The sequence below is a fragment of the Myxocyprinus asiaticus genome, chromosome 8 (genome assembly GCF_019703515.2).
Source record: "Myxocyprinus asiaticus isolate MX2 ecotype Aquarium Trade chromosome 8, UBuf_Myxa_2, whole genome shotgun sequence".
Taxonomy (NCBI): domain Eukaryota; kingdom Metazoa; phylum Chordata; class Actinopteri; order Cypriniformes; family Catostomidae; genus Myxocyprinus; species Myxocyprinus asiaticus.
In genome coordinates, this window is record NC_059351.1 from 9754550 (window position 1) to 9779505 (window position 24956).

The 24956-nt window shown below is 36.0% G+C and overlaps 2 protein-coding genes across 2 annotated transcripts; one reads left to right on the forward strand and one right to left on the reverse strand.

Annotated features, from left to right (window-relative positions):
* Positions 1-387: 387 nt before the first annotated feature.
* Positions 388-3664, forward strand: LOC127445300 (cGMP-specific 3',5'-cyclic phosphodiesterase-like). The gene is made up of 5 exons (XM_051705279.1): positions 388-558; positions 1113-1207; positions 2775-2838; positions 3005-3079; positions 3250-3664. The coding sequence occupies exons 2-5, from the start codon at positions 1146-1148 to the stop codon at positions 3403-3405; spliced, it is 357 nt and encodes a 118-aa protein (XP_051561239.1). The 5' UTR covers positions 388-558; positions 1113-1145; the 3' UTR covers positions 3406-3664.
* A 1417-nt stretch (positions 3665-5081) lies between these two features.
* Positions 5082-6866, reverse strand: LOC127445301 (interleukin-8-like). The gene is made up of 4 exons (XM_051705280.1): positions 6609-6866; positions 6313-6445; positions 5957-6043; positions 5082-5804 (listed from the first exon to the last, which is right to left on the reverse strand). The coding sequence occupies exons 1-4, from the start codon at positions 6670-6672 to the stop codon at positions 5792-5794; spliced, it is 297 nt and encodes a 98-aa protein (XP_051561240.1). The 5' UTR covers positions 6673-6866; the 3' UTR covers positions 5082-5791.
* Positions 6867-24956: the final 18090 nt, after the last annotated feature.

Below are 24956 nucleotides of genomic sequence, written 5' to 3' on the forward strand. Positions count from 1 at the left end.
GGCAGTGGCAATTTCCAAATCAACATGTGCCCAGACAGGGTCACAGGCGAGTCACGTATATAAACATATGAGCAGGTTAGTATATTGAAACAAAGTATTTCAGAGTTCTCAAAGTCACATTTCCTGAGCATTCAGAGATGCTCATGGTATAACAGGTAAGTTAAGAGCCCCACAGGGCTGTGTTCTCAGCCCACTACTGTATTCCTTGTACACACATGACTGTGTGGCAACACATAGCTCCAATGCCAACATTAAGTTTGCTGATGACACGACGGTGGTAGGTCTGATCACTAACAATGATGAAACAGCCTACAGAGAGGTGCTGCACACTCTGACACACTGGTGTCAGGAGTACAACCTCTCCCTCAACGTCAGTAAGACAAAGGAGCTTGTGGTGGACTTCAGAAGAAAAGACAGAGAACAGTCCCTCTTAAAGTATCTCTTAAACTCAACTGTGCATACACTACTACTCACCATGGAGCTGCTGCGCTAATAAGTTAGTTAGCACTAATAAGTTGTGCTAATAAGGTTTATTCTGAACAAACTGGGCAGTGTTGGGTAAGTTACTCTAAAAAAGTAATTAATTACTAACTACTAATTACATCTACAGTGCAATTAGATTACTGTACTAATTACTCTGTCTGAAAAGTAATTGCATTACTTATTACTAATTACTTTCTAAAACCCTTATCAACCTCGACCAGATGAAAAATACAAGGCTAGAGTCTGATATGAAATAGTTCTTTTAATTCTTTCATGAACTGGCCAAATAATTTAAGGGGGCTGCATTAAATTAGAAAACATACATCTGAACATTAGACATTAAATTTCAATTTTAAATTCACTATTGTTTTATATAGAATTGTTCTATATTCTATACAGTATTTAACTATTACATCAGAAGTAACTGTAATTAAGAGTAATCCCTTACTTTACTTTTTACAATGAAAAAGTAATTTAATTACAGTGATTAATTACTTAGTAATGCTTTACACCCAACACTGATACTGTGTTAAGCAATTTTAAGTTAATTAATCGCTGTTCTGAATCTTTCATTTCACACATGCAATATCAATTCAAACTCAGTTTAATCTCTTGTGTTATTAATCTAGAATAATTTTAGTAGTCTGGAGGTTCTTGCTTTCATGATTGCCAACCTGAGCCATGATCTGGACCATAGAGGATTGAATAACTCTTACACAGAGAGGTAAACTACAGTACTCCACCCACTGTGTTTAAATGCTAAATAATAAATCTGACTTTGACTATGATGATATTCTTAGTGCTTGTCCAAGGTTCCTTGATGGCATGCAGCTATAATGTTGTGTGGTTTATTTAAGACACAACACTCAGATAACAAAAGGTCAATATTGCCAAACCTTGTAAATTAATGTTTAATAGTTACATTCATTCAAGCTATGTCTCACATGTTTAGATCTCTTTCTGCATTCTCTTACTTTTTCCTGCTCTGTTTCTGTCTCTGTGCATCATTATGACCTGTGCCTTTTCATTCTCAACAACCCTGTAAGATCCATCCATCCAACCAACCTCACATCCATCCAACATACTAATCAACTAACCAACAAACCAACCAACAAACCAACCAAAACCATCCATCCATCCGTCCGTCCATCAATGTACCCATCCTCTCATCCATTTATCCATCCATATAACCACCCACACTCTCCATCCATCCTTTCATCCAACCAATCAACCAAAACCAACCACCCACACAACCACTCATTCATCCTCAATGCCCAATCAACTAAAACCAACCAACTCATCCATGGAGCACCATCATTATGACCGGTGCCTTTTCATTGTCAACAACCCTGTAAGATACATTCATCCACCTATCCATCCATCTGTCCACCCATCTATCTATCCAACCAACAAAAAACATCCAACCAACCAAAACCAACCACCCCCCACTCATCCACCACCCAATCATCCATCCATCTATCCATCCAACCAACCAAACCATCCATCTATCCATCCAACCAACCAAACCCATCCATCCAACCAATCAACCAAAACCAACCACCTCACACTCATCCATCTATCCATCCATCCATCCATCCACCCACTCATCCATCCTCCCACCCACTCATCCATCCACCCATCCATCCATTAATCCCACCAATCAACCAAAACCAACCACCCACCCACCAACTCCTCCATCCACCTATACATAGATCTATCCATCCATATAATCAACCTTGCATCCATCTATCTATCCATTGCTCCATCCATCCATCTAACTAACCAACCAACCAACCAAAACCATCCATCCATCCATTCATCTATCCATTCATCCATTCACCCACACATTCATCCATCCTCAATCCCCAATCAACCAAAACCAACCACCTCATCCATGGAGCACCATCATTATGACCACTGCCTTTTCATTGTCAACAACCCTGTAAGATACATCCATCCATCTATCCACCCATCTATCCATCCATCCAACCAACCAAAACCATCCATCCATCCAAAACCATCCGTTCAAAACCATCCATCCAAAACTATCCATCCATCCAAATAAAAATGGAAAATTATAAAACAATCAAACAATATAAAAGCAATCTATGCATAACTGTTTCATTCCTACCCCTGAAATTTTCTCAGTGAAGTCAGATTCTCAGTTCTCTCTCATTGAAGGAACACAGGGCCTGTGTGAAGACGATTGAGAAGAACAGGAAACACTCACCACATTTTTGCTCTTGACCACTTCCTGTCCCCATATTAACTGATGTTCTTGATCTAAATAGGTCAATGCAAATGACAGCAAGTGATATATGTGCAATATCTAAACCATGGCCAGTTCAGAAATGGGTGAGCATCAACCGACCCACCCACCCACCAACACACACACACACACACACACACACACACACAATCAGATATGCATGCAGACATATGTAAGAACACACCACAACCACATATAAATACACACACACAAAAACACTTATATTCACACAAACTTTCTTCACCTCAACAGATTGCTGAACTTGTAGCAACAGAGTTCTTTGCACAAGGAGACAGAGAAAAGTATGAATACAACATTCAGCTGACAGTAAGTGGAGAAATAGCCTATGTGTTAACTTATGTATCTTTTTTCACTTAACTTAAAATTTATATTTAAGAGAGATGGAGGCATATAAGTTTATACTTTCCAAAAATGCAAATGATTACCTCTGTGACCAATAGTACTGGAATGTGATGAAATCATCGTCTTCCTGACAGGTTGTGATGGACCGTGAAAATTCCACACGTTTACCACGCAGTTGGAGTATATTGACAGTGCATGCCCGCACACATCCTGTTAGAAATGTGTGTCAGTATGTGTGCTATGTGTCTTCAAAGAGACTCACTTCTGTTTCAAAGCTTTGCCTCTGTTAATATTCCAATTATTCCCACATATTATCAAATTCATGCTGTTGTGTTAAAAAAGAATAATTGCGCGCTCCATTTCTCTTTCACTCTATGATAATGAATCCTCACCATTAAGTTGTCAGTCAACACTTAAACAATGTTGAAACAAAGACCAGTAATAAGGGAGAGGTGGAATATGATATATGTTATTATTTTATTTGTTTGCCTATTTGTTGCCTATTGATTGCGTAGTTTAAAATGACCAATCAAACCCATTTATACATAATGACTACACTCATGAGCACAGACTTTGATTGGAAAATATCACAAATTGCTCAAGATTAGATTCTGGTTGGGTTTATCACAATAATGAATCATTGTTAAATGTTTTTATATTAGAAATGAAAAATTAGAATTTAAATCAAAATATATATTTGTTTGACAATTTTGTTAAGCTGTGTCTGTTTTTTTGTTCCGTTAATCACATTAACAATATGCATGAAGCACAGCTCTGTACACAACTGTGTTGGTCATCTGATTCTTCTCAATATTGTTAATTCCTCAAACAGGGTCCATTTATAATAATTTCATTTCATGTAGTTGTAACAAAAAAGCTAGAAAAGCCATTGTTAGTAAAAATAGTTTTATAGATGATTATTAAACATACAAAATCAGTCTGTTGTGTTTCTAGAACAACCTAATATGATATTAATAATGCATTCATTTTATTGAATACTCCCACATTTAATGCTAATCAGGCCATCTTAGCCATGAATATATGCTATCAAATGCATTGAAATATCTGTCATTCTCTAAAATGGCAGTCAAAGTACGAAGTGCAGTGAAATGAATGGCAGATAATGGGGGTGTCACTCATGGTGCAACAGAATGGTGTTTTCCCTTGATGTGGTCATGAGCCTGCATGTTATCTGTTGCAACAAGTGAAGTCTTGTTTAGAAACAAGTTTGCAGATGTAACGTTCTAACCATAGGTGCTGCACTGTACACTATGCAGGGCAATGCTCTGGGAGACTGACAGTACAGCTAATTGCTCAAACACAGATAAAAACCCCTCAGGTTTTAAAAGATGTTTACAGTATATTCACCTAATCATTACCAGGGTTAAACCAGGTTTAACCCAAGTAATTTGTATCTTGAAAACTTTATAATTCTATCAGTAAAAAACATGAAATGATAAAATATTTAAAAAAATCATTGATGTAACAAATAAAAAATAAAAAAATCATTTATTTTCATGAATACATGTAAATGTTCATGATTTGCTGATCTGTTATCATTACAGTATATAATGTAAAACCTTAAACCAAGAACATCCAAGATTCTGAGTAAATTCTCTGTTGCTGTTTTATAATTAATAATAATAATAATAATAATAATAATAAATTGGTAAAAGTCAGTAATCAATCCGACCTCATATTCACTCTGAAAATGCTTTTTAATAAGATAATTGAAGAAGGTTATGCTGTGTTCACATGATTTTCAACATGAGTTTTTATTTTCAAAAAACATAATACTATGTGGCAATTATTGTTATGCCCTCACAATAGTAAGTTATGTCTGAAAATTATGTTTTTTTCTAGATTAAGAATGACACAAAACTATTTGACATTGTTTCAACATTAGCCACAAATGCTCTCTAGAAGAAAAGCTAATCATGGATCATAAAATGAAAGTTTTTTTAAAAAATATTTTTCATAAAGAGAAAGGGCAACTGCGTTGACTTAGACAAAATATGTAGCATGATATATTAATGTAATATACAATATGTAAAAAAAAAAAAATAACTAGGAATGTAATTAATATATATAAAACACCTAAGGAAACAGAGAAATGTTGTGGAATTTAAGTGCAATATTACTTTTATTGCAGAATATAATAAATAACATTAATTTTTCAAGTATAAAAATAGATAAATAGTTAAACAACAGATAAATATATAACATTAAACATGTAATCAAACAGCAGTAAACATAGCCAAACATAGAATTCAACCCATCGAATTCAAAGTATGGGTTGAATTCTTATCAGCCAACAGCCTGAATATCAATACAGCACAATAGAACCTACTGCATATTTTACTGTAAACTGTGTATTCTATATTGTGTGCATGTGTATTCTATATTGCGTGAATTGTATACTGTATATTGTGTTGTGTGTAATTATGTGTATATTAGATATGTCAGTTATTGTAAATTGGTATACGTCTCATCACTGTCATGACTGCTATGTTGCTCGGAACTGCACCCAAGACTTTCACCCACTGTTGCACTTGGTTATATGGTTGAGTGACAATAAAGTGATTTGATTTTGAAGTATGAAATGGCAGCTGTGGAGAGTCGTCTTTCCTTCATGCTCAATGTTGCGTTGAAATACACATCAGATGATTCACACATTCATGTTTGTTTCCTGCAAACAGAGGCAGTACAAAATTAATTGTTATTTCTACATGAACATTAGAGCATTATAGATTTTACAATATATAATATTGTAAAATCTAAATCACCATGTTTACACAAGTCCTAATCCCAAACACGTTATGAATGTTTATGGACACTTACTTGACAATCATCTTCTCAATGACCTTAATAACCCATTCAGCAGCAGGGTTCAGACAGATCTCCTGCTTGGTGATCTTCAAAGTGGCACTGTTAGAAAAAAAGAGCAACAACTTGTAAGTTTTTGATAATCAGGATTTCCCGATTTTTGCATCTATTTGTTTTAATTGCATTATTCACCAGTTAAATTAAGACAGTGCAATGTTGTTACATAAAAACACATGGCAAGAGAAATATTGTATTATAGATTCATTATATAGCCTATACATTTGCAAATGTTTCACACCAGATATTTTCACATCAGAGTAAAGATGATAAATGTTATAAACAATTCCTAAATCAAAAGAGTGGACACTCACATGATCTCTGTGTCTTTGCAGTGTGAGGTGGGAGGGAAGATTTCCACACTCTCGATGTATTTACCAATGCGCCGACTCTCTGTTTCAACGCAACGACAGCGTGGATCTATACCCAGACCTCTAAGACTCATTCCTGAGAGAAAAAGCATAGGTATCAGTTATTATTTAGTTATGTCCAGTTCTCACATACATGCCTAACTGCAATTGGCTTATTATTTTATGACTAAAAACTTTTACAAAGTGCAAGTTTATCAAAGTCTCAACATAAGCAACATTTGGTTTTGAAATTCACATACCTTCCCCACTGGTCAGATATGCCAGGAACACAATAATAGACACGAAGACGATTTTGCTGTTCATTCTGCTCAAGCGAAGCTCAGATTGACTTTTTAGTGAAAACTAATAAGAATAAAAGTAGATCTACAGCTCCTAAGTTCTGTTTGTTTAACGATTGCAGTAAATGCTTCAGAACCAAAGCTCCTGAAGTACTACGCTGAGCAGCACAGTTATATATGTGATGTCTCTAGATGTGAAAGTGATTTGCAGATGCCACAGTGTGGAACTTGCAGCTCTTTTAAAGCTCAGTCCTGGATATGAGTCAGAGGGAATTGTGCAATACAATCTTGGAATGTTTGAGCTGGTGTCGTAAACTGAAGCCTTTGTAAACCTGAAGTTTCAGTGATTAAAAGAGTGACAGCTGACTGAATGAGGAATTTTAGAGGTGATCCATAATGACATGGATATATTGCACAACATGATATTTTTCAGCTATAGACAAAGTAAAACATTACATGATATTATTCTGACAACCAAATTTGGTCAAAACATGTTCCGCTCTATGACATACTCATTGTATAGTTCTCCCTTATAACTGTAAGCAGAATTAATGATTGAGCATTAAACAATTCCTGTTTTATTTTTGCACGTATAGTAAAGTTTTGATGAAAATGAGGCTCTTTTGAGGAAAGGTGCCTGTTAGTGGGTGTGAATGAGTAAACTGAATGCTGAATGTCACACATTTTCCCAATAGACTGTAATTCATATTGAATGAAAGTTTTAAAAAGTTTGTATTTAAAATAAAAATAAAAGAATCATAAAAAAAGAATAGTTGTGTGAAAATTATAACTAATATTCAACCTTACAGTACAGAAAATTTGTATAAAAAAAATTAAATAAAACATATTCTGAATCAGCAACTTGTCTTTGGTAAGGAAAGAATATTTCCCTTATTGCAAGTAATGTCACTGCATCAGGCAAAAGAGAGCATGTACCTTCCTTGCCTTATCAGTCAAGACTCATAAGGCTCATAATAGTTTCACCTCAGATGGACAAAAACATGGTAAATGACAATAGCACAGATCTTATCAGGAATGTTCTGCTTGTTCTTTTTCTTCCTCACCATCTTACTCCATGCGCTCTAATTTATTGCATTGTTTGCACCAAAACAAGTGAACTCTCCCATAGCCCATTCTTATTCATGTTGACATTATGGTGAGACTTTTGTGGTACTTTAAATAAATTGAGGTTGTGATGATGTTTTTATTATTATTGCATCCTGGTGCTTTCTGCATGAATAAATTATGCAAAATGCTGCATTTGTGTTTAGACTAGAATGAACAGGGATGACCTTTGGAAATATCTGTCATTTACCGATCTGCCAGTAATGCACTGTCACTGCTAACACATTTGCTTCATCATTTAATTTAAACTTTTCTTGATCATTTCCGGATCTGAATTGCAAGAAATATCTGGCACCGGTTTAATAAACAGCTTAGAATACAAAGGAATAGCAGAAACAAATACTGCTGCCAAACCACAGACATCTCTCACTTGAGAGGTTTTCCCAGTGTTGCAAAATGTTGGATCAAAAATAAAAATAAATCAGATAGTGCCATTAAGGACTGTTCAGATTCAGTGGAAATGTGGAACCCCCCCAGGCTTCTGAGAATATTTGCTTAAATAAATAAAAAAAAAAAATAATTTTAATTTAAAAAAAAATAATAAATAAATAAAAAAATGGGGAGGTTGTCAAAATACTGGATAAAATCCATGCTTGATCAGATTTGTTTCTGAGTCAGCTGTGAGCTTTGCAAGTGAAACAGATAACTTAAAATAATCTGCACATTTAGTGAAATGTGACATTGCAATAACACAATGAAAGGGAAGTCAAAATGTTAAATGGATAGTTCACCCAAAAATGAAAATTCTCTCATCATTTACTCTCCCTCATGCCATCCCAGATGTATAAAACTTTCTTTTGCTGAACACAAAGATTTTTACAAGAATTTTTCAGCTCTTTAGGTCCATACAATGTAACTGAATGGGTGCCAAAATTTTGAAGCTCCAAAATCAACATAAAGGCAAAATAGTACTCCAGATGACTCTGGTGGTTAAATCCATATATTCTGAAGTGATTTGATAGGTGTTAATATTTAAGTCCTTTTTTACTATACAGTACAGTATAGCCCTTGTGACAGCTTGCCTCTGTGACAACTTGCGTTTTTTGCATTGTAGCATTGTACAAATTTGCAGTGCGGAGTTTTTCTCTTCGATGACCTCTCACTGACCAGATGGCCTGCCTTATTTTCCAAAAAGTGTGTGGATTGTTCCTTTAATTGGGGGCTTCAGGGTAGCTGATACAGAAAGAATTCTGCAGTATTTTTGATGACTTTACTTTTGTGAAATGAATCCTTTAATGGGTGTGCGGTAGGCCAGTGTGTTTGCAAGACAGAAAATAGTGAAAATAACTACCAGTTGTGAGACATACAGTATGTTGTTGACCAAATTATTCCTCTTCATTTGATTCAAATTTCCAAAAAGTGTAATGATAAAAGCGTTTTTTTTTTTTTGTTGTTGTTGTTGTTGTTATTTTTTTGTTATTATTTTTTTGTTATTAATATTAGATCTTCCGGGGGGGGGGGGGGGGGGAATCACCCCCTTTATAGCAAACATGAAATAAAGAATTCAGAGTCCGAGGAATCCAATCCAATAGTTTTGTGTCCTGTGGGTTTATTCATAACCCACTGACTGCAATTGTAATATAATTACATTTTTGTACAAAATGTAGTGTTGCGGCATTACATTTAAAATACTTGTTATAAGATTACAGTTTCTGACTTTCAATTAAGTTAATTACTTTTAATTACTTTCTAAAAGTTTATTTCTAAAGTATTATGGTTGTGAAATACATTTGAAACATGATTTGCATTAATATGTACATCAGTCTGTGTTTTGTGACAGCTGAAAGGGTGTGGACCCAAGTGACTCAATGAACAAGGAAATTATTTTGAAATCATTGAGCAGAAAAACAAAAGCTTTTCTGTGAAAAGTGTTTTAAAAAGTAACTTTAATGTAATTAGTAATGTGATTACTTTGTTGATGAAGTAATCGTAAAGATAGTAATCTGATTACAATTTTTAGAGTAGTTATTAGTTGTTTGTAGTGAATTACTTTTTTGAGTAACATTCTGCATGCAACATATGGACATGTTCCTTTTTGACAGCCAGAAAGTATCCAAATACTTTATGCTGATTTTGAACAATATTTTGATTGATAATTTAAAACTTACAGTAACAATCTACATTGTGAAACATTTTGCTTGTTAAGTGCTTCTGATATCTTTACTTAAAACAAGTGTTAATTTGATATTTAGTTCCAAAATGCAATGACATTCAAACATTTTTCTGTTAAAATACTGTATTCACAATCTTTTTGTCACTGCTACTTAAGCACTTTCTTTGAAAGCAACGCTGGACACTTTGGATGTGGAATTTCCCATTCAGTTTGCACATGATGCAACCAGAGCTCTATAGGATCTGACACACTCTTATTTCCTTTTTCATTTCTCAAAATGTGTCCATAATTGTAGGTACACCAACACTGACTCAGAAATAAAAGGTTTGCTAGTCATAACAATGACATGGTAAAATGCTAAAAAAGGACAAAGAAAATTGTATGTAAGCCCTATATCATAACATGTATGCAGTTATAATTGCTGTTAATGCATTTATGCCACCTCTGAACACCATTAAACAGTCTGTGTGAATACACATTTTCTTGGTATATATGCCACTTCAGATGCAGCTTCTGGTCCACCTTTGCAGTGCTTTACACACCATTTTAAGGTGTAAACCTGTAGTCACTGACATACAGTATAGCCATTGTGACAGCTTTGCCCTTGTGACAGCTTGCCCCATCTAATGTTTTTTGCATTGTAGCATTGTACAAATTTGCAGTGCAGAGTTTTTCTCTTCGATGATCTCTGATTGACCAGATGGCCTGCCTTATTTCCCAAAAAGTGTGTGGATTGTTCCTTTAATTGAGGGCTTCAGGGTAGCTGATACAGAAAGAATTCTGCAGTATTTTTGATGGCTTCACTTTTGTTGGGGGGGGGGGATCCTTTATAACCACCTTTTATTGGATAACCTTGACAATAATACTTACAAGAGATAATACATTGAAGAGATAAATAAAATAAAAATAATTACATCTAAAAATGAATACGTCTGTTTCAATAGGGAGTTTTTATCCTCAGTCTGTAAAGACGTTAGGCTAGACAAGGAAGAGAATGTCCATGTTTGCATTCATGTTTGGATAATGCACAGAGGAGGAAATAGAAAATTGCCATGTACAGGAAAAACTCCTCAAATAGATTGTTAAATGTAGGCAATGTGATTGGGTGGGTTAGGTTTTGCCTACAACGTGGGAACCAGTCAACGATGATAGAGGTGATGAACGGTAGACAATGATCATAGAAAAACAAATATGTATGTGTAGCATGTGTCCATGGTAAGGAGTACTGATTTCCTTTAGACTTGGAGTACTTGGTAATAATGCATTCCTGATGTGAGAGCTGTTCTGCAGGTGGTGCAATGCAGGAAGTGTTATTCAGATGTCTGTCTGAGGAACCAGCTTTACATGGAATATACAGTACTAATACGTAATTCATACTGCAACGATTTTGAAATAAGTATAATCCCCTTAAGTAGGCTAAATGAGCTATTTATTGACACAGTTATTTTGAATCCTGAGTTGATGCCTTTGCAGATGAAGTCAGTTATCTCTTGAAAGCACAAAAATCAACGAGTCATGCCAAGAATGTCAGTCTGTTTAAGGTCTACTGCATATTCAGATTGTGGAATCTTGGAGGATTTGTTTGGGCAATGACCCTATATGGTCATTTCTGTATCATTAAGTAGTTATGATGACATGGCGTATGATCAACATTACCAAGTTCCTTATTTTCCCTCGATTACACATGTATTGTGGTGATGTATGCAGAAGCATATGGGTAGGCTAATGCCCTGTATGTATTCTCTTTTGACATTAGCCCCTATCATTTTTCGTTGTACTGTATTTCATTTCCGTATTTCATTTTCATTAAATTTTTTGTAATATTTTTTTTTTTAAATACAATATGGCCCCATCGACTGCTGTTTTTTTCTTTTTTATAAACAGCCATCAGTTAATTACTTTTAATTACTTTCTAAAAGTATATTTCTAAAGTATTATAGTTGTGAAATACATTTAAAACATGATTTGCATTAATATGTACATCAGTTTGTGTTTTGTGACAGCTGAAAGGTGTGGACCCAAGTGAGTTAATGACACACTCTTATTTCCTTTTCTTGCCAAATATCTTGTAAAATTGTTGTGGTTTATTTTATCAAGGCCAATTCTGAACTGTTGTAAACCAAGCCAGGAACAGCTGTTTTAATGGAGTGCTGTTTGTTGGACAGCAGGCTTTTAAAGTCTTTTTTTGGGAAACTGTGTCATGCAATTCTATGATACCATGAGTGCTCCTTCCATTGAAATGGTAGGAAAAGCAATCAGTTGCAGGGTACTGTAACATATTTAATTTCCCATTTATAATATTCATCAATTTACACATCAAATTATAAATGCTCAGTGTTGGAGCCATTTATTGTAAATCAAATGGTATGTTTTTGTTGTCAATTGGGTGGCGTTAATACATAGAACTAAAGATAAATAGAGCATCTTAGGGGAGCACAAATTTTTGAACGTGTGAGCGTGTGAATTTGTCTACATCGTGTCAAATATTTTAAGTGGGTGAACTCTCCAAGAAGTCCTCGCTGCAGACGAACGTTATGGATGTTTGTGACGTAGTGGATGTTTTAATGTGAATGCGTGAAAAGTGTAATTTATTTTTTTCTATGTTTATAAGATGTTCATAATAATAATAATAATAATAATAAAGAAAATTTCAGAGCCATATACTGAATGTTTTTAATGCAGCCATTTAGGCTACAGTATGTTACGGTGGCTCTGAACCGCACGGTGGAAAAAAGAAATAAAATAAGAGTGAAAAAAAATAAAATAATTGTGTCTCAGTTCCTTCCAGAGCAGAAAAACAAAAGCTTTTCTGTGAAAAGTGTTTTAAAAAGTAACTTTAATGTAATTAGTAATGTGATTACTTTCTTTCTGAAGTAATTGTAAAGATAGTAATCTGATTACAATTTTAGAGTAGTAATTAGTCGTTTGTAGTGAATTACTTTTTTGAGTAACATTCTGCATGCAGCATATGGACATGTTCCTCTTTGACAACCAGAAAGTATCCAATTACTTTCTTGATTTTGAACAATATTTTGATTGATAATTTAAAACTTACAGTAACAATCTACATTGTGAAACATTTTGCTTCTTAAGTGCTTCTGATATCTTTACTTAAAACAAGTGTTAATTTGATATTTAGTTCCAAAATGCAATGACATTCAAACATTTTTCTGTTAAAATACTGTATTCACAATCTTTTTGCCACTGCTACTTAAGCACTTTCTTTGAAAGCAACGCTGGACACTTTGGATGTGGAATTTCCCATTCAGTTTGCACATGATGCAACCAGAGCTCTATAGGATCTGACACACTCTTATTTCCTTTTCTGGTTAAATATCTTGTAAATTTGTTGTGGTTTATTTTATCAAGGCCAATTCTGAACTGTTGTAAACCAAGCCAGGAATAGCTGTTTTAATGGAGTGCTGTTTGTTGGACAGCAGGCTTTTAAAGTCTTTTTTTGGGAAACTGTGTCATGCAATTCTATGATACCATGAGTGCTCCTTCCATTGAAATGGTAGGAAAAGCAATCAGTTGCAGGGTACTGTAACATATTTCATTTCCCATTTATAATATTCATCAATTTACACATCAAATTATAAATGCTCAGTGTTGGAGCCATTTATTGTAAATCAAATGGTATGTTTTTGTTGTCAATTGGGTGGCGTTAATACATAGAACTAAAGATAAATAGAGCATCTTAGGGGAGCACAAATTTTTGAACGTGTGAGCGTGTGAATTTGTCTACATCGTGTCAAATATTTTAAGTGGGTGAACTCTCCAAGTAGTCCTCGCTGCGGACGAACGTTATGGATGTGTGTGACGTAGTGGATGTTTTAATGTGAACGCGTGAAAAGTGTAATTTATTTTTTTCTATGTTTATAAGATGTTCATAATAATAATAATAATAATAAAATAATAATAAAGAAAATTTCAGAGCCATATACTGAATGTTTTTAATGCAGCCATTTAGGCTACTACGGAGCCCCTAAAGGGACATGGTGGTGCAAAAATTATGAGATGGGAGGAAAAACAAATTTTCAAATCCTTTGCGTTCTCTCGTAAAACATTTGCGTTCTCTCGCAAAGAAATTTGCGTTCTCTCGCAAAGATATTTGCGTTCTCTCGCAAACCCTGTTATGTTCTCTCGCGAAACGTGTGTTATCGCGAGAGACTTTTGCGCGGTACTTTGCTCCTCAGCATCACCTGAATGATCATCGCATTCTTGTCTGGTGGTTCCTGCACTGGTGAAAGACGTTGTCCATCTTTCACGGTAAGTTAATATATATTTAACTCGTATATAGAAGAATAAACCAAACTTCCATGTGATTATACTCAACACGCTGTAACAATTAACTGTTGTAGCTCAGCAATGGAGGAGGATCTTCAACAGTTTTTAAGATCACGACATGTTCCCGAAGAGGACATAATTCACATGAAAAGGGACAAGGTGGGTAATGTGTCATTATAGTTCAATGGGCCTACATGTAGCTGATATGTTAATGATAATGATGTAACCAAATGTGTTGACGTGTATCCCTGTGTGTGTAAAGGTTTTAATATTATCGTTAAAAACCATGACCACATTTGTACACGTTTGCATTGTTATTACTAACCAAGGAAACCAAAGCTAGTGTACAGCCATACCACTTCTTAAGTCTCATCTTTGTTTTTAAATCAGAATTGATTTTTCATACCTTAAATACTTACTGGTTCACTAATAATGGTGTCATAATTGTGTCCTTGCAAAATCTAATAAGAGGGATCATTAAAACTGTCCTGATGAAGCTGTTTTAAATGAGATACTTACATTTAATTCACAATAACCTAAATGACACAAATGTTCAAAACTTTGCATCCTCCTGTTTATTGTTATGTTTGGCTTCCTGTATGATCAGTGACTGTATTTTGTGCGTGTGTGTGTGTGTGTGTGTGTGTGTGTGTGTGTCCCTGCTTTGTCCTGAGAAGTAAAAATGCTTACTGTTCCTAAGAAAAATCCTCCCGCTACTTCACTTTGTTTGGATTTCCAGCATCTTCTGCACAGTTTAGCTGTTCCCTACACTGTCTATATGATGTTGATAACCATCTTTTCACTTAGGACAATTTAAGAGACATGTGCATAACTATTACAAACAATACAAACATTCATTGATGCTCAAGAAGGCAGCACAGTATTTTAACAACCAAGGGTACATTTTATATCAGGATATGATCTGTGTAAACCTATTATTTTGTGGGAAATATGAAGGACAGTACTAAATATAATAATTTATCCCATATACAAATCACCATAGTTTTATATAATGTGTTGCCTTCTTGAGCATCAATGAATGTTTGCACCTTTTATAATAGTTGTGCATGTGTCAAATATAAAAGTGTGAAAGCTGCACCTCAACCTCATATAGGCACTACTTGAAAGACTCATGCACCACTATAAATGTACATTTATTAATTCAGCAGAAACTTTTATCCAAAGTGACTTACACAGTGAGAAACAATGAATACATTTATCATAAGAGCTATTAACAATATCTGCAGTACAAGTTTGTGTAGTAGCAAATTAGACTAGGCTAGTGCACAATTAAAAATGCAGAAATGAGAAGGTAAAAGAGAGGTTTCAATTACAAAGAATTATGTTTGTTCTTGATTAGTTAAGTGTTTGTTTAAAAGGTGTGTCTAAAAGCTGTTTTGAAAGTTGTGTTAATCACAGCAAATCGGGTGCAGTTTGGAAACCATAAAGGAATAGTGAGAGTAAAGGTTCTTGAAAGTGATTTTGTCCCTTGTTCTAGACTAGAGGAACAATCAGGCACTGCTCGTTCACTGACCATAGATGTTCAGAGGTTTCATACACCTATAGGAGTGTATTTAGGTAAGAGGTGCCATTGGCAGACCTGAAGGTCAGCTTAAAAGCTTTAAATTTGATGTAAGCAGCTACAGGTAACTAGTGGACAGATACAAGTAGGGGTTTGACATGTGTAACAGAAAAAAAAAACAAAAAAACAGTCATTGATCATCATCAATCCAGCGACATATCAAAATAACAACTATTTTGAACCATTGCATAATTTATTTATTTATTTTTTTTCTTATTTATTTTTAGTTATTGTTATTATGCTTGTGGAATATATGTAAATATATGTTGTGTGAAATAGCTTTATCAGGGCAGTTCTAAATAAAATTTGGTAATTTTTTAGTAATTATGATCCCTCTTATTTTTAAACTCTTGTAGTCTGCAGGATGGGGACCACACAATGCACTTAACTGTAATTACAAGTTAAGATGAACTATTTTTTGAATTATAATATTGAATATTGGCATAATATTTGCAATTTTTCAGCATGGCATGTAGATGAAGAGATTTGACTGTTACTTTTATTGTAAGTGTTACACATTTAAAAGTTCCACATTAATAAGTCTAGACTGTGTTAATTCATGTATTATGAATTCATGGGTGCATTTATGTTCTTTCAAGAAATAATATTTAAAATCTGATCTTCTTTATATTTCTCTGTTATGACTGATGAGCAAATAGCAAAGTATATCAGTTCATATGGTGACCGACTGGATGTCCTCTCCTTCTGTCAACAAACAGCAGCCTGCTCTGATAAAGAAACTCTGTTACAGAATTTGAAAGAGAAAACTGAAGCAAGGAAGCTGGGATCAAAGTCAGCTGAAGCTTTGCATGGTAAAGCCTGTGTCTTCCCTAAGCAACAGTATTCGATGGCAAGACACAAAAATTTATCTGCAGAAAAAAACCTCCCGAAGAATTGAAATTGGATGGCTTCATTTCTGCCGTAATGGATACCAACATGTGACAGTTCAAAAAAAGACCACTGTTTTACAAATCATGCCGCTCTACAGAAGACAATAATGTCATTATTCAGCTTAATTCAGTTCAAGTTTTGTTCTCATCTGATAGTGTCAGTACAGTCAAATCGATAATATTACTGGATATTAATTGTCTTTTTGTCTGCTTTTTGCTACCCCCTTATCACTAGGCAATTGTTATCATCAGTGACACTACTTTTTTACTTTTGCTTTGACGATGTGTCTCACTTTGATTTTATGCATGTTTATTGATCCTCTAGAATGCAGAGCTGAATGAAGCTGAAACTGAGGCACCATCACCACCCTCAAGTAACAGCAATGCTGTACTGCAGGTAAGAGCTAAAAACATGTTTTGCATGTTGAAGCCCTTTAGAAAACGGCTGTTGTTTCTTATTGGATAATCAGTCCTAATAGACCTGCACTGTCAATTCCATACACAATTGCATGTTTTTGTGTAAGATTCAGCTTTTGTTTGTTTAGAGAAATACATTTTTTATTTAAAAGAATGCACAGAAAGGAATAAAGGTGTGACAAAGATTGTATAGGTCATATATACAATACATAATACATTTAATATGCTTGGCACTTTGTGAGAATATCTGTTCTAAACAGTTTTTACCTTACTTTTTCTAGATGGAGAGTGGAATGCCTTCACCACCAGAACATTTGCCATCACATTCAGGAAACCATCTATCTCCTACAATTTCATCTGAAAATTCAGCAAATCCAAAAGATGTGCACACTTTAATACACAGGGTAAAGGTTGTAGAAGATCTTGTGGCTGTGTTAATGGATAGCAGCATAATTCAATCTAAATTGACAATGGAATTTGTAAACGAGAATGCTGTAGATGATGCTGGAGTGTCCAGAGAAGTTTACACTTCTGGGATCAGTTCCTTGAACAGTGTGAAGGGGAAGATGAGCGGGTCCCTAGACTAAGACCAGACTTTTCTGAAGCTGAATGGGAAGCAGTAGGAAGGATCTGGGTAAAAGGATTACTTGATCTCGGTGTGCTGCCAGTGAGGCTTTCCAGTGCATTCATTTTAGCATGCATGCATGGAATTGACTCAGTCAATGTTGTCCTGATGTCATCCTTCCAAAACTATCTCTCTTCAACCGAACGATCTGCCGTTGCAAAGGCTCTTCAAGGCACACTGGAGGAATGTGATGAAGAGGACTTGCTTGACCTCTTTACAAGAATGGGCTCTCATTGTGTCCCTCCGAGAAACACCATAGAGGCTGCCATACAAACAATGGCTCATAAAGCCATTCTTCAAGAGCCTAAGTATATAATAGATTGCTTCTCCAAAACCATGCAATTTGCACTGATGAAAATACCAGACAAAGAAAACCTAGTGTCTCTGTATGACACAAAGAAGGCCACTGGCAAAAAAGTGGCACAGCTACTTCAAACATCACAGGTGATTCGCTCTCAGAAAGAACAGATGGTATTCAATCATCTGCAACGTTATGTCAGAAATGCTGACCAAAGCAAAGCAGAAAAATGTCTATGCTTCTGCACTGGTTCTTCTGTTATATGTGTTGATCAAATCAAGGTAAGCTTCAATGCAGAATCTGGCCTCAGCAGAAGGCCAGTTGCTCATACTTGTAGAGCTACTCTTGATTTACCATATACTTACAGTTCTTACCCAGACCTCCGCACAGAGTTTGAAAACATTCTGTCCAGTGATTACATTGAAATGGACATCCTGTAAATTTGTTTACATTTGATTGTTGTAACATTCAATTAAGCTTATTCCAATAGGTTTGGAGTTTTCTAATAAGTGGTTCTCTTATATGGTACCATATGGTTTGTTCTCCTCAAAGCATAGCACCAGAACTGTACTCAGAGTATTGTTGAATTTGAGTTTTATTGTTGCATGTGTTTTGTTTACACAGAAAAGAAGAAATTTAAGTATGATGTTTTGAAATATACTCTGTACCGGTATGTTTAATTTAGGCTGCTGATGCAAAGTATTGAAACAGATGGCTATTCAGTTTTTAATCTCATGCAATATCACTTTTGTTGTTAGTAAGGAAAGTACCCTGAATCTTTAACCTGTTTGTCAAAGGGATAGTTCACCCAAAAATGAAAATTCTGTCATTTAGTCACCCTCAAGTTGTTTTAAACCAGTATGAGTTTCTTTCTTTTGTGGAACATAAAAGAAGGTATTTTGAAGAATGTTGGTAACCAAACAGTTGTTGGTCCCCACTGACTTCCATAGTATGGAAAAAAAAAATACTATGGAAGTCAATGGGGACCAGCAACTGTTTGGTTACCAACATTCTTCAAAATACCTTATTTTATGTTCCACAGAAGACAGAAACTCATACTGGTTTAAAACAACTTGAAGGTGACTAAATGATGACAGAATTTTCATTTTTGGGTGAACTATCCCTTTGGTTCCATAAAATGTAACATTGAACCACAAACAATAAGTGGTCAGGTTGTTTTCATTCAAAACACATCACTACAGCCATTAATACTGATAAATTGTTATGTGATTCTTATTTTTGTTATTTGATTTTTATTTATGTTATTTAAATTGTATGTATTTATATTTAAACAGACAAAATAAATGTGAGTATATTGTTTTGAAATATGGATTAATGGTCTTTAGGCTTTGCAAAGTTTTTGAATTCAATCTGTTTTCCGTTCTATGCAATACCAGGTTGGTTGTTAGTAAGGAAATAACTCAGAATCTTTAACCTCTTTGTATATTCCATACACTTTAAACACAAAGTCTGTTTATATGGTGTTACATGTTCAAATTTGGCAGAAATGGACAGATTTCTTCAGTAGCCTTTATGTCCAGTTATACAAAACTTTGAACAATAAATAATTTTGCAAATGTTGTTTTCATTCTATAATGAGTTTTATGTATCAATATTGTAATGTGGCAAATTCTAATTCTTCATGTATCAATATTGAGGTGTGGTAAATTCTAATTCTTCATAAAAACATCCTACGATATTGCAGGATTTCTGCAGGAGTATTGTCTACTAGCTATGTAAGTACATTTCAGATTAAAAAAAAAGAACCTTGTATTTGTTATAGTAATACCCTGATCACATCTCTTAAATGCATGTATAAGTTCACAGCTTGATATGGGTCTCTTGGAAGGTTCAACTGAGACTCAGAAATTATAACGTTGCACAGTTCATTTACATCTACATTTACATTTATTCATTTGGCAGACGCTTTTATCCAAAGCGACTTACAAAAGAGGAAAACATAAGCGAATCATCTTAGGAGATAGTGGTATGAAAAGTGCTGTATTACAAAGTATCACTAGCATCATAATAGTATTCAAAACAGAATGAAGTGCAACAGAATTTTTATTTTTTTTATTTTTTTTAAATGACTGGTTAAGTGCTCCTGGAAAAGATGTGTTTTTAGTCATTTTTTGAAGACAGAGAGTGAGTCAGCTTCAGGTATGGAGTTGGGAAGGTCGTTCCACCAACGTGGTACGATGAAGCTGAAAGTCCAGGAAAGTGTTTTGGTGCATCTTTGTGTTGGTACAACAAGGCGACATTCCTTAGCCGACCGCAGGCTTCTAGTGGGCGCGTAGCTCTGCATAAATGATTTTAGGTATGCTGGAGCAGACCCAGTGACTGTTCTGTATGCCAGCATCAGAGCCTTGAATTTGATATGTGCATCAACCGGCAGCCAGTGGAGAAAGACAAGGAGTGGTGTAACGTGCTCTCTTTGGTTCATTAAAGACCAGATGTAATGCTGCATTCTGGATCATTTGCAGGGGTCTAATTGCACATGCAGGGAGGCCTGCAATGAGAGCATTACTGTAGTCCAGTCTAGTTATGACAAGTGACTGGACAAGCAGTTGTGTGGCATGTTCAGAGAGGAAGGGTCTTATCTTCCTGATATTGTAGAGTGTAAATCTACATGATCTTGCGGTCTTTGAGATGTGGTCTGTGAAATTTAGTCTGTTGTCGATGGTTACCCCTAGATTTCTGACCGATTTGGAAGTGTTACTGTAGTTGCACCCAGCTGCACGGTGATGTTGTGTTCAGCAGAAGGGTTGGCTGGAAAGACAAGGAGTTCAGTCTTGGTTGGGTTGAGTTGCAGGTGGTGCTTCTTCATCCAGGCCGAGATGTCCGCCAGGCAGGCAGAAATTTGAGCGGTCACTGTGGTGTCATTGGGCTGGAAAGACAAGTAGAGTTGCATGTCATCAGCGTAGCAGTGGTAAGAGAAACCATGTGCCTGAATGATGGGTCCCAGTGATGTTGTGTATATAGAGAAGAGAAGTGGCCCAAGTACTGATCCCTGAGGTACCCCAGTAAGTAGCTGATGTGGCTTGGATACCTCACCTCTCCAGGAAACCTTGAAGGATCTACCTGAGCGATAGGAATGAAACCAGTCAAGCACAGTTCCTGTGATGCCCAGCGAGGAGAGGGTAGAGAGTAAGATCTGATGGTTGACTGTGTCAAAGGCTGCAGAAAGGTCCAGCAGAATCAGGACAGATGATCTGGATTCAGCTTTCGCCCGTCTCAGCGACTCAGTGACAGACGGCAGGGCAGTCTCGGTGGAGTGTCCACTTTTAAAGCCTGACTGATTGTCAGCCAGCAGCTTGTTCTGTGAGAGATAGGCAGAGATTTGATTGAAAACTGCGCTTTCAAGTGTTTTTGCCATGAATGGGATGAGAGAGACTGGTCTGTAGTGTTCTATTTGTGTAGGATTAAGTGCGGGTTTCTTCAGCAGTGGGGTTACTCGAGCCTGCTTAAATTTAGTGGAAAAAGTGCCTGTAAGTAGAGATGTGTTAATTATGTGTGTGAGTGCAGGTAGGATGGACGGAGAAATGGCCTGGAGAAGGTGAGAAGGAATGAGGTCAAGGGAGCAGGTAGTGGGGTGGTTGGAGAGGAGGAATTTAGAGACCTCAGTGTCTGTCAGAGGAGAGAACATAGAGACAGAAGAGTTGCATACAGGAGACAGGTGTTTGACAAGGTGTGGTGCTGAGAATGTATTGCTGATGGTTGTAACCTTATTAGTAAAAAATGTGGCAAAGACATCTGCTGTCAGTGATGTGTCAGGCGGTGGAGGGGGAGGGCAGAAAAGTGTGTTGAATGTTCTAAACAAGCTGCGAGTGTCTGGATCACATGGTATGTGGCGTCAAAAAGTGCATTCATTCTTGCACAATTGAACACTTTCAGTGTCACTGGAGGTGAGGAAGTCTCTGGTGAGGTAGAGTTCAGTCAGTCCATACATCACACTGGGCCGTCCACTGGGGTTGCTGATGTTCTTTGATGGCCTAATGGTGTGTGCATTCCAAACCTGTGCAGTGTCATCCAGTTCATCCTGCAAAACGTAACAATAACAACCCCCCACAAAATTATTCAAAACTTTTAATAAATTCATATGAATAGTTTACTTAAAAATTTAATCCTGTCTTCATTTCTCAATGCCTCATTGTTCCAAACATCCAGACATCTTGAACAAAAAAGATGTTAAATTCTGCTTCAAATATACCATTTTGTGTTCCACAGAAAAACAGTAATATGTCTCTCTCTCACTCACTCACTCACTCACCACATGCAAACAGCAAAAAATCATTTCAGATGAACTCACTTGGATGAGTCCCATGCAGCAGAATTGGAGCAGACTTTTGTCCATGAAACCGCCATCGAAGAATCCGTTCTCCCTGAGGTCAGCAAACAGGGAAATCAAAAATTCCATGCATTCCTTTCGCAGAAACCCCCACCAGTATTCTATCCTTTGGTTGGCAGTACTTGCACCTTCCAAATAGCTGTCAAGGCTTTCATCTGCGTGATTTATGTGAAGAAAACGCTGAAAGTCTCTAACATGTCCATTTTCAGTTCCAAGATCGCCCCTAACAACTCTAGGGTATCCCCCCAAATGCTGCACCGCTTCAATATAGTAACTTCCTATCAGCTTCGGATTGCTACTAGTTGTGTAGGCATTAAGCCAGATAATTTTCCTCAAAAAGCCATCAATGCCATATGGTTTTAATTTATCGTACGAGTCCAAGTGCCAAATAAAGTTGGGTCCTTTAGCAAAGTAGTTGAGACATCTGAGACATCTGGCTCTCCTCACGGAAACGCCTCTAGGGCCCAATTCCTTCAGCACCAAGCGCACATCCTCTTTTCTCACGTGCAGACCCCTTTCTCTGCATTTGCCGTACATCCATCGGTACCCATGAAGTTCTCCAGAGTACTGCAGCTGATTACGGATGAACTCAACAAGAGTAATTTTTCCATCGAAATAATCCTCTATCACGTAATATCCATTTTAGGTGTCTTTCACTTAAGTGAAAACCATGCCTTGTGCTTAGCACTGACCTTATTTCTTTATACTTGAGTCCAAGCTCAAAGTAAAACTCTATGAACCGCTCCATTGTGAACGTGTGATGTCTGAACCACTGCTTGGCTGCCAACGTGGACTTAAACCAGAAGTACTGTTTGTTTGAACTCACAACTGGTTTTGCAAGAGAACGCAAATATCTTTGCAAGAGAATGCAAAAGTTTTGTGAGAGAACGCAAATATCTTTGCGAGAGAACGCAAAAGTTTTGCGAGAGAACGCAAATATCTTTGCAAGAGAACGCAAAGTTTCTCGGGGAACGCTAAATATTTGAAAAATATTTTTTCCTCCCATCTCATAATTTTTGCACCACCATGTCCCTTTAGGGGCTCCGTAAATGTATTTTTTTCTCTCTTCAAAAACATTTTTTTTTCTCTCTTCAAAAATATCTATTTTTCTCTCTTCAAAAAAAAAAAAAAATAAATAAATAAAAAAACATTTTCTCTTCAAAATTTTTTTTTTTTCTCTCTTCAAAAAAATGCATGCGGTACCAACCTTGGCCACCAGGTGCCACTATCAGTAAACATGTAATCTTATGCTTTTAATGCTTTCTCTGTTGCTATATAGCTGAATAATTCATTTATTATTTATTTAAGGGTTAGAATAGTAGGCTACACACACCGGTTTTGTATTAGTGTGAAGCTATAAAATTATAATGATTTCTGTTGTTGGGAAATCATTACACTTACTGTATCCCACATCCCCGGACGTGGGATACATCATCGAGTTCAAGATTACCCCAAATTTACTCACGGCGTTTTCGCAATAACAGCCAGACCGCGTCCCGGCACGGCAGCTCCGGCAAAAAAAAATTAGCAGTACCAAACCCAGTGTGTTTCAAAAGCACAGACAACTTGTTAAAATTAAATTCCACCATGGAAGTCTGCGCATGACATCCCCGTTCAGTCGCGAGGATTTAATTTATAAATGATCTTTTCGTTTAGAATAGACTTACAAGATAACTTACAAAAATATAAACATTACCAGATGTACCCCTAACACTTCAAAAGGACAGACATAATAAAAATTTCCCCATGTTTCCCTCAATACATTCCTTCGCTTCCACCATGTAACACTGAACAAACGGCACAGATGGTTTAGAAAGACCAACAATTTCAAACCAAAAAATAACTCCAGTTGTTACACGACAACGAATGCCATATCAAACATATGTAAACTGATTTTGCCTTAAAGTTTGCAAACCCTTAAATAAATAATAAATGTATTATTCAGCTATATAGCAACAAAGCATTAAAAGCATAAGATTACATGTTTATTGATAGTGGCACCTGGTGGCCAAGGTTGGTACCGCATGCATTTTTTTGAAGAGAGAGAAAAAAATTAAGATTAGGCTCAGGAAGGAACTGAGACACAATATATATTTTTTTTTTTTTTTTTTTTTTTATTTATTTACCGTGCGGTTCAGAACCACCGTACTTAAGTAACGTTCAGTGAACTTTTTAAATGATTGCTTTTTCAACAATGCACTCGTGTGGTCAAAATAAAGAACTGCAAAGAGATTTGCACATGTGGGCATGCGCGTAGGCTAAATGCCAGCTGTAAATGGGCGTCATACTTTTCAGTGCTGTGGCCGCATGTGCGCTTTGAGGTTAACGATTGTGGCCAATGAAGTAGGGTACAACGGAGCTAAAGGAACACCTTAAGGAAAATTAGTTTTTTTCTGGACACAAAATGTATCAAGATAGGAAAAAAAAAAAAAAAAAAAAAAAAAAAAGATTCCCTTTTACTGAACTGATGGAGCAACATAATTTGTGTGAAAATAAAAATAGAAGGTTTTGATTCAAATGTAATTTTTTTAAAAAGGTTGCACGATTTTTAGTAGGCTAATTTGTAATTGTTTTACAACTTTTTGCATCACTTAAATAGCTTAGAACTGCGTTTCTTTGCAGTT

What these genes read in the sequence shown, in the direction of transcription:
- LOC127445301 (XM_051705280.1), bottom strand. Translation starts at nt 6,672, where the DNA reads ATGAACAGCAAAATCGTCTTCGTGTCTATTATTGTGTTCCTGGCATAT. An exon ending in ATATCTGACCAGTGGGGAAG is followed by an intron (nt 6,446 to 6,608) that starts GTATGTGAATTT and finishes TTTTTCTCTCAG; the next exon opens with GAATGAGTCTTAGAGGTCTG. An exon ending in TGCAAAGACACAGAGATCAT is followed by an intron (nt 6,044 to 6,312) that starts GTGAGTGTCCAC and finishes TTTTTCTAACAG; the next exon opens with TGCCACTTTGAAGATCACCA.
- LOC127445300 (XM_051705279.1), top strand. Translation starts at nt 1,146, where the DNA reads ATGATTGCCAACCTGAGCCATGATCTGGACCATAGAGGATTGAATAAC. An exon ending in CATGGCCAGTTCAGAAATGG is followed by an intron (nt 2,839 to 3,004) that starts GTGAGCATCAAC and finishes TCACCTCAACAG; the next exon opens with ATTGCTGAACTTGTAGCAAC. An exon ending in AATACAACATTCAGCTGACA is followed by an intron (nt 3,080 to 3,249) that starts GTAAGTGGAGAA and finishes TCTTCCTGACAG; the next exon opens with GTTGTGATGGACCGTGAAAA.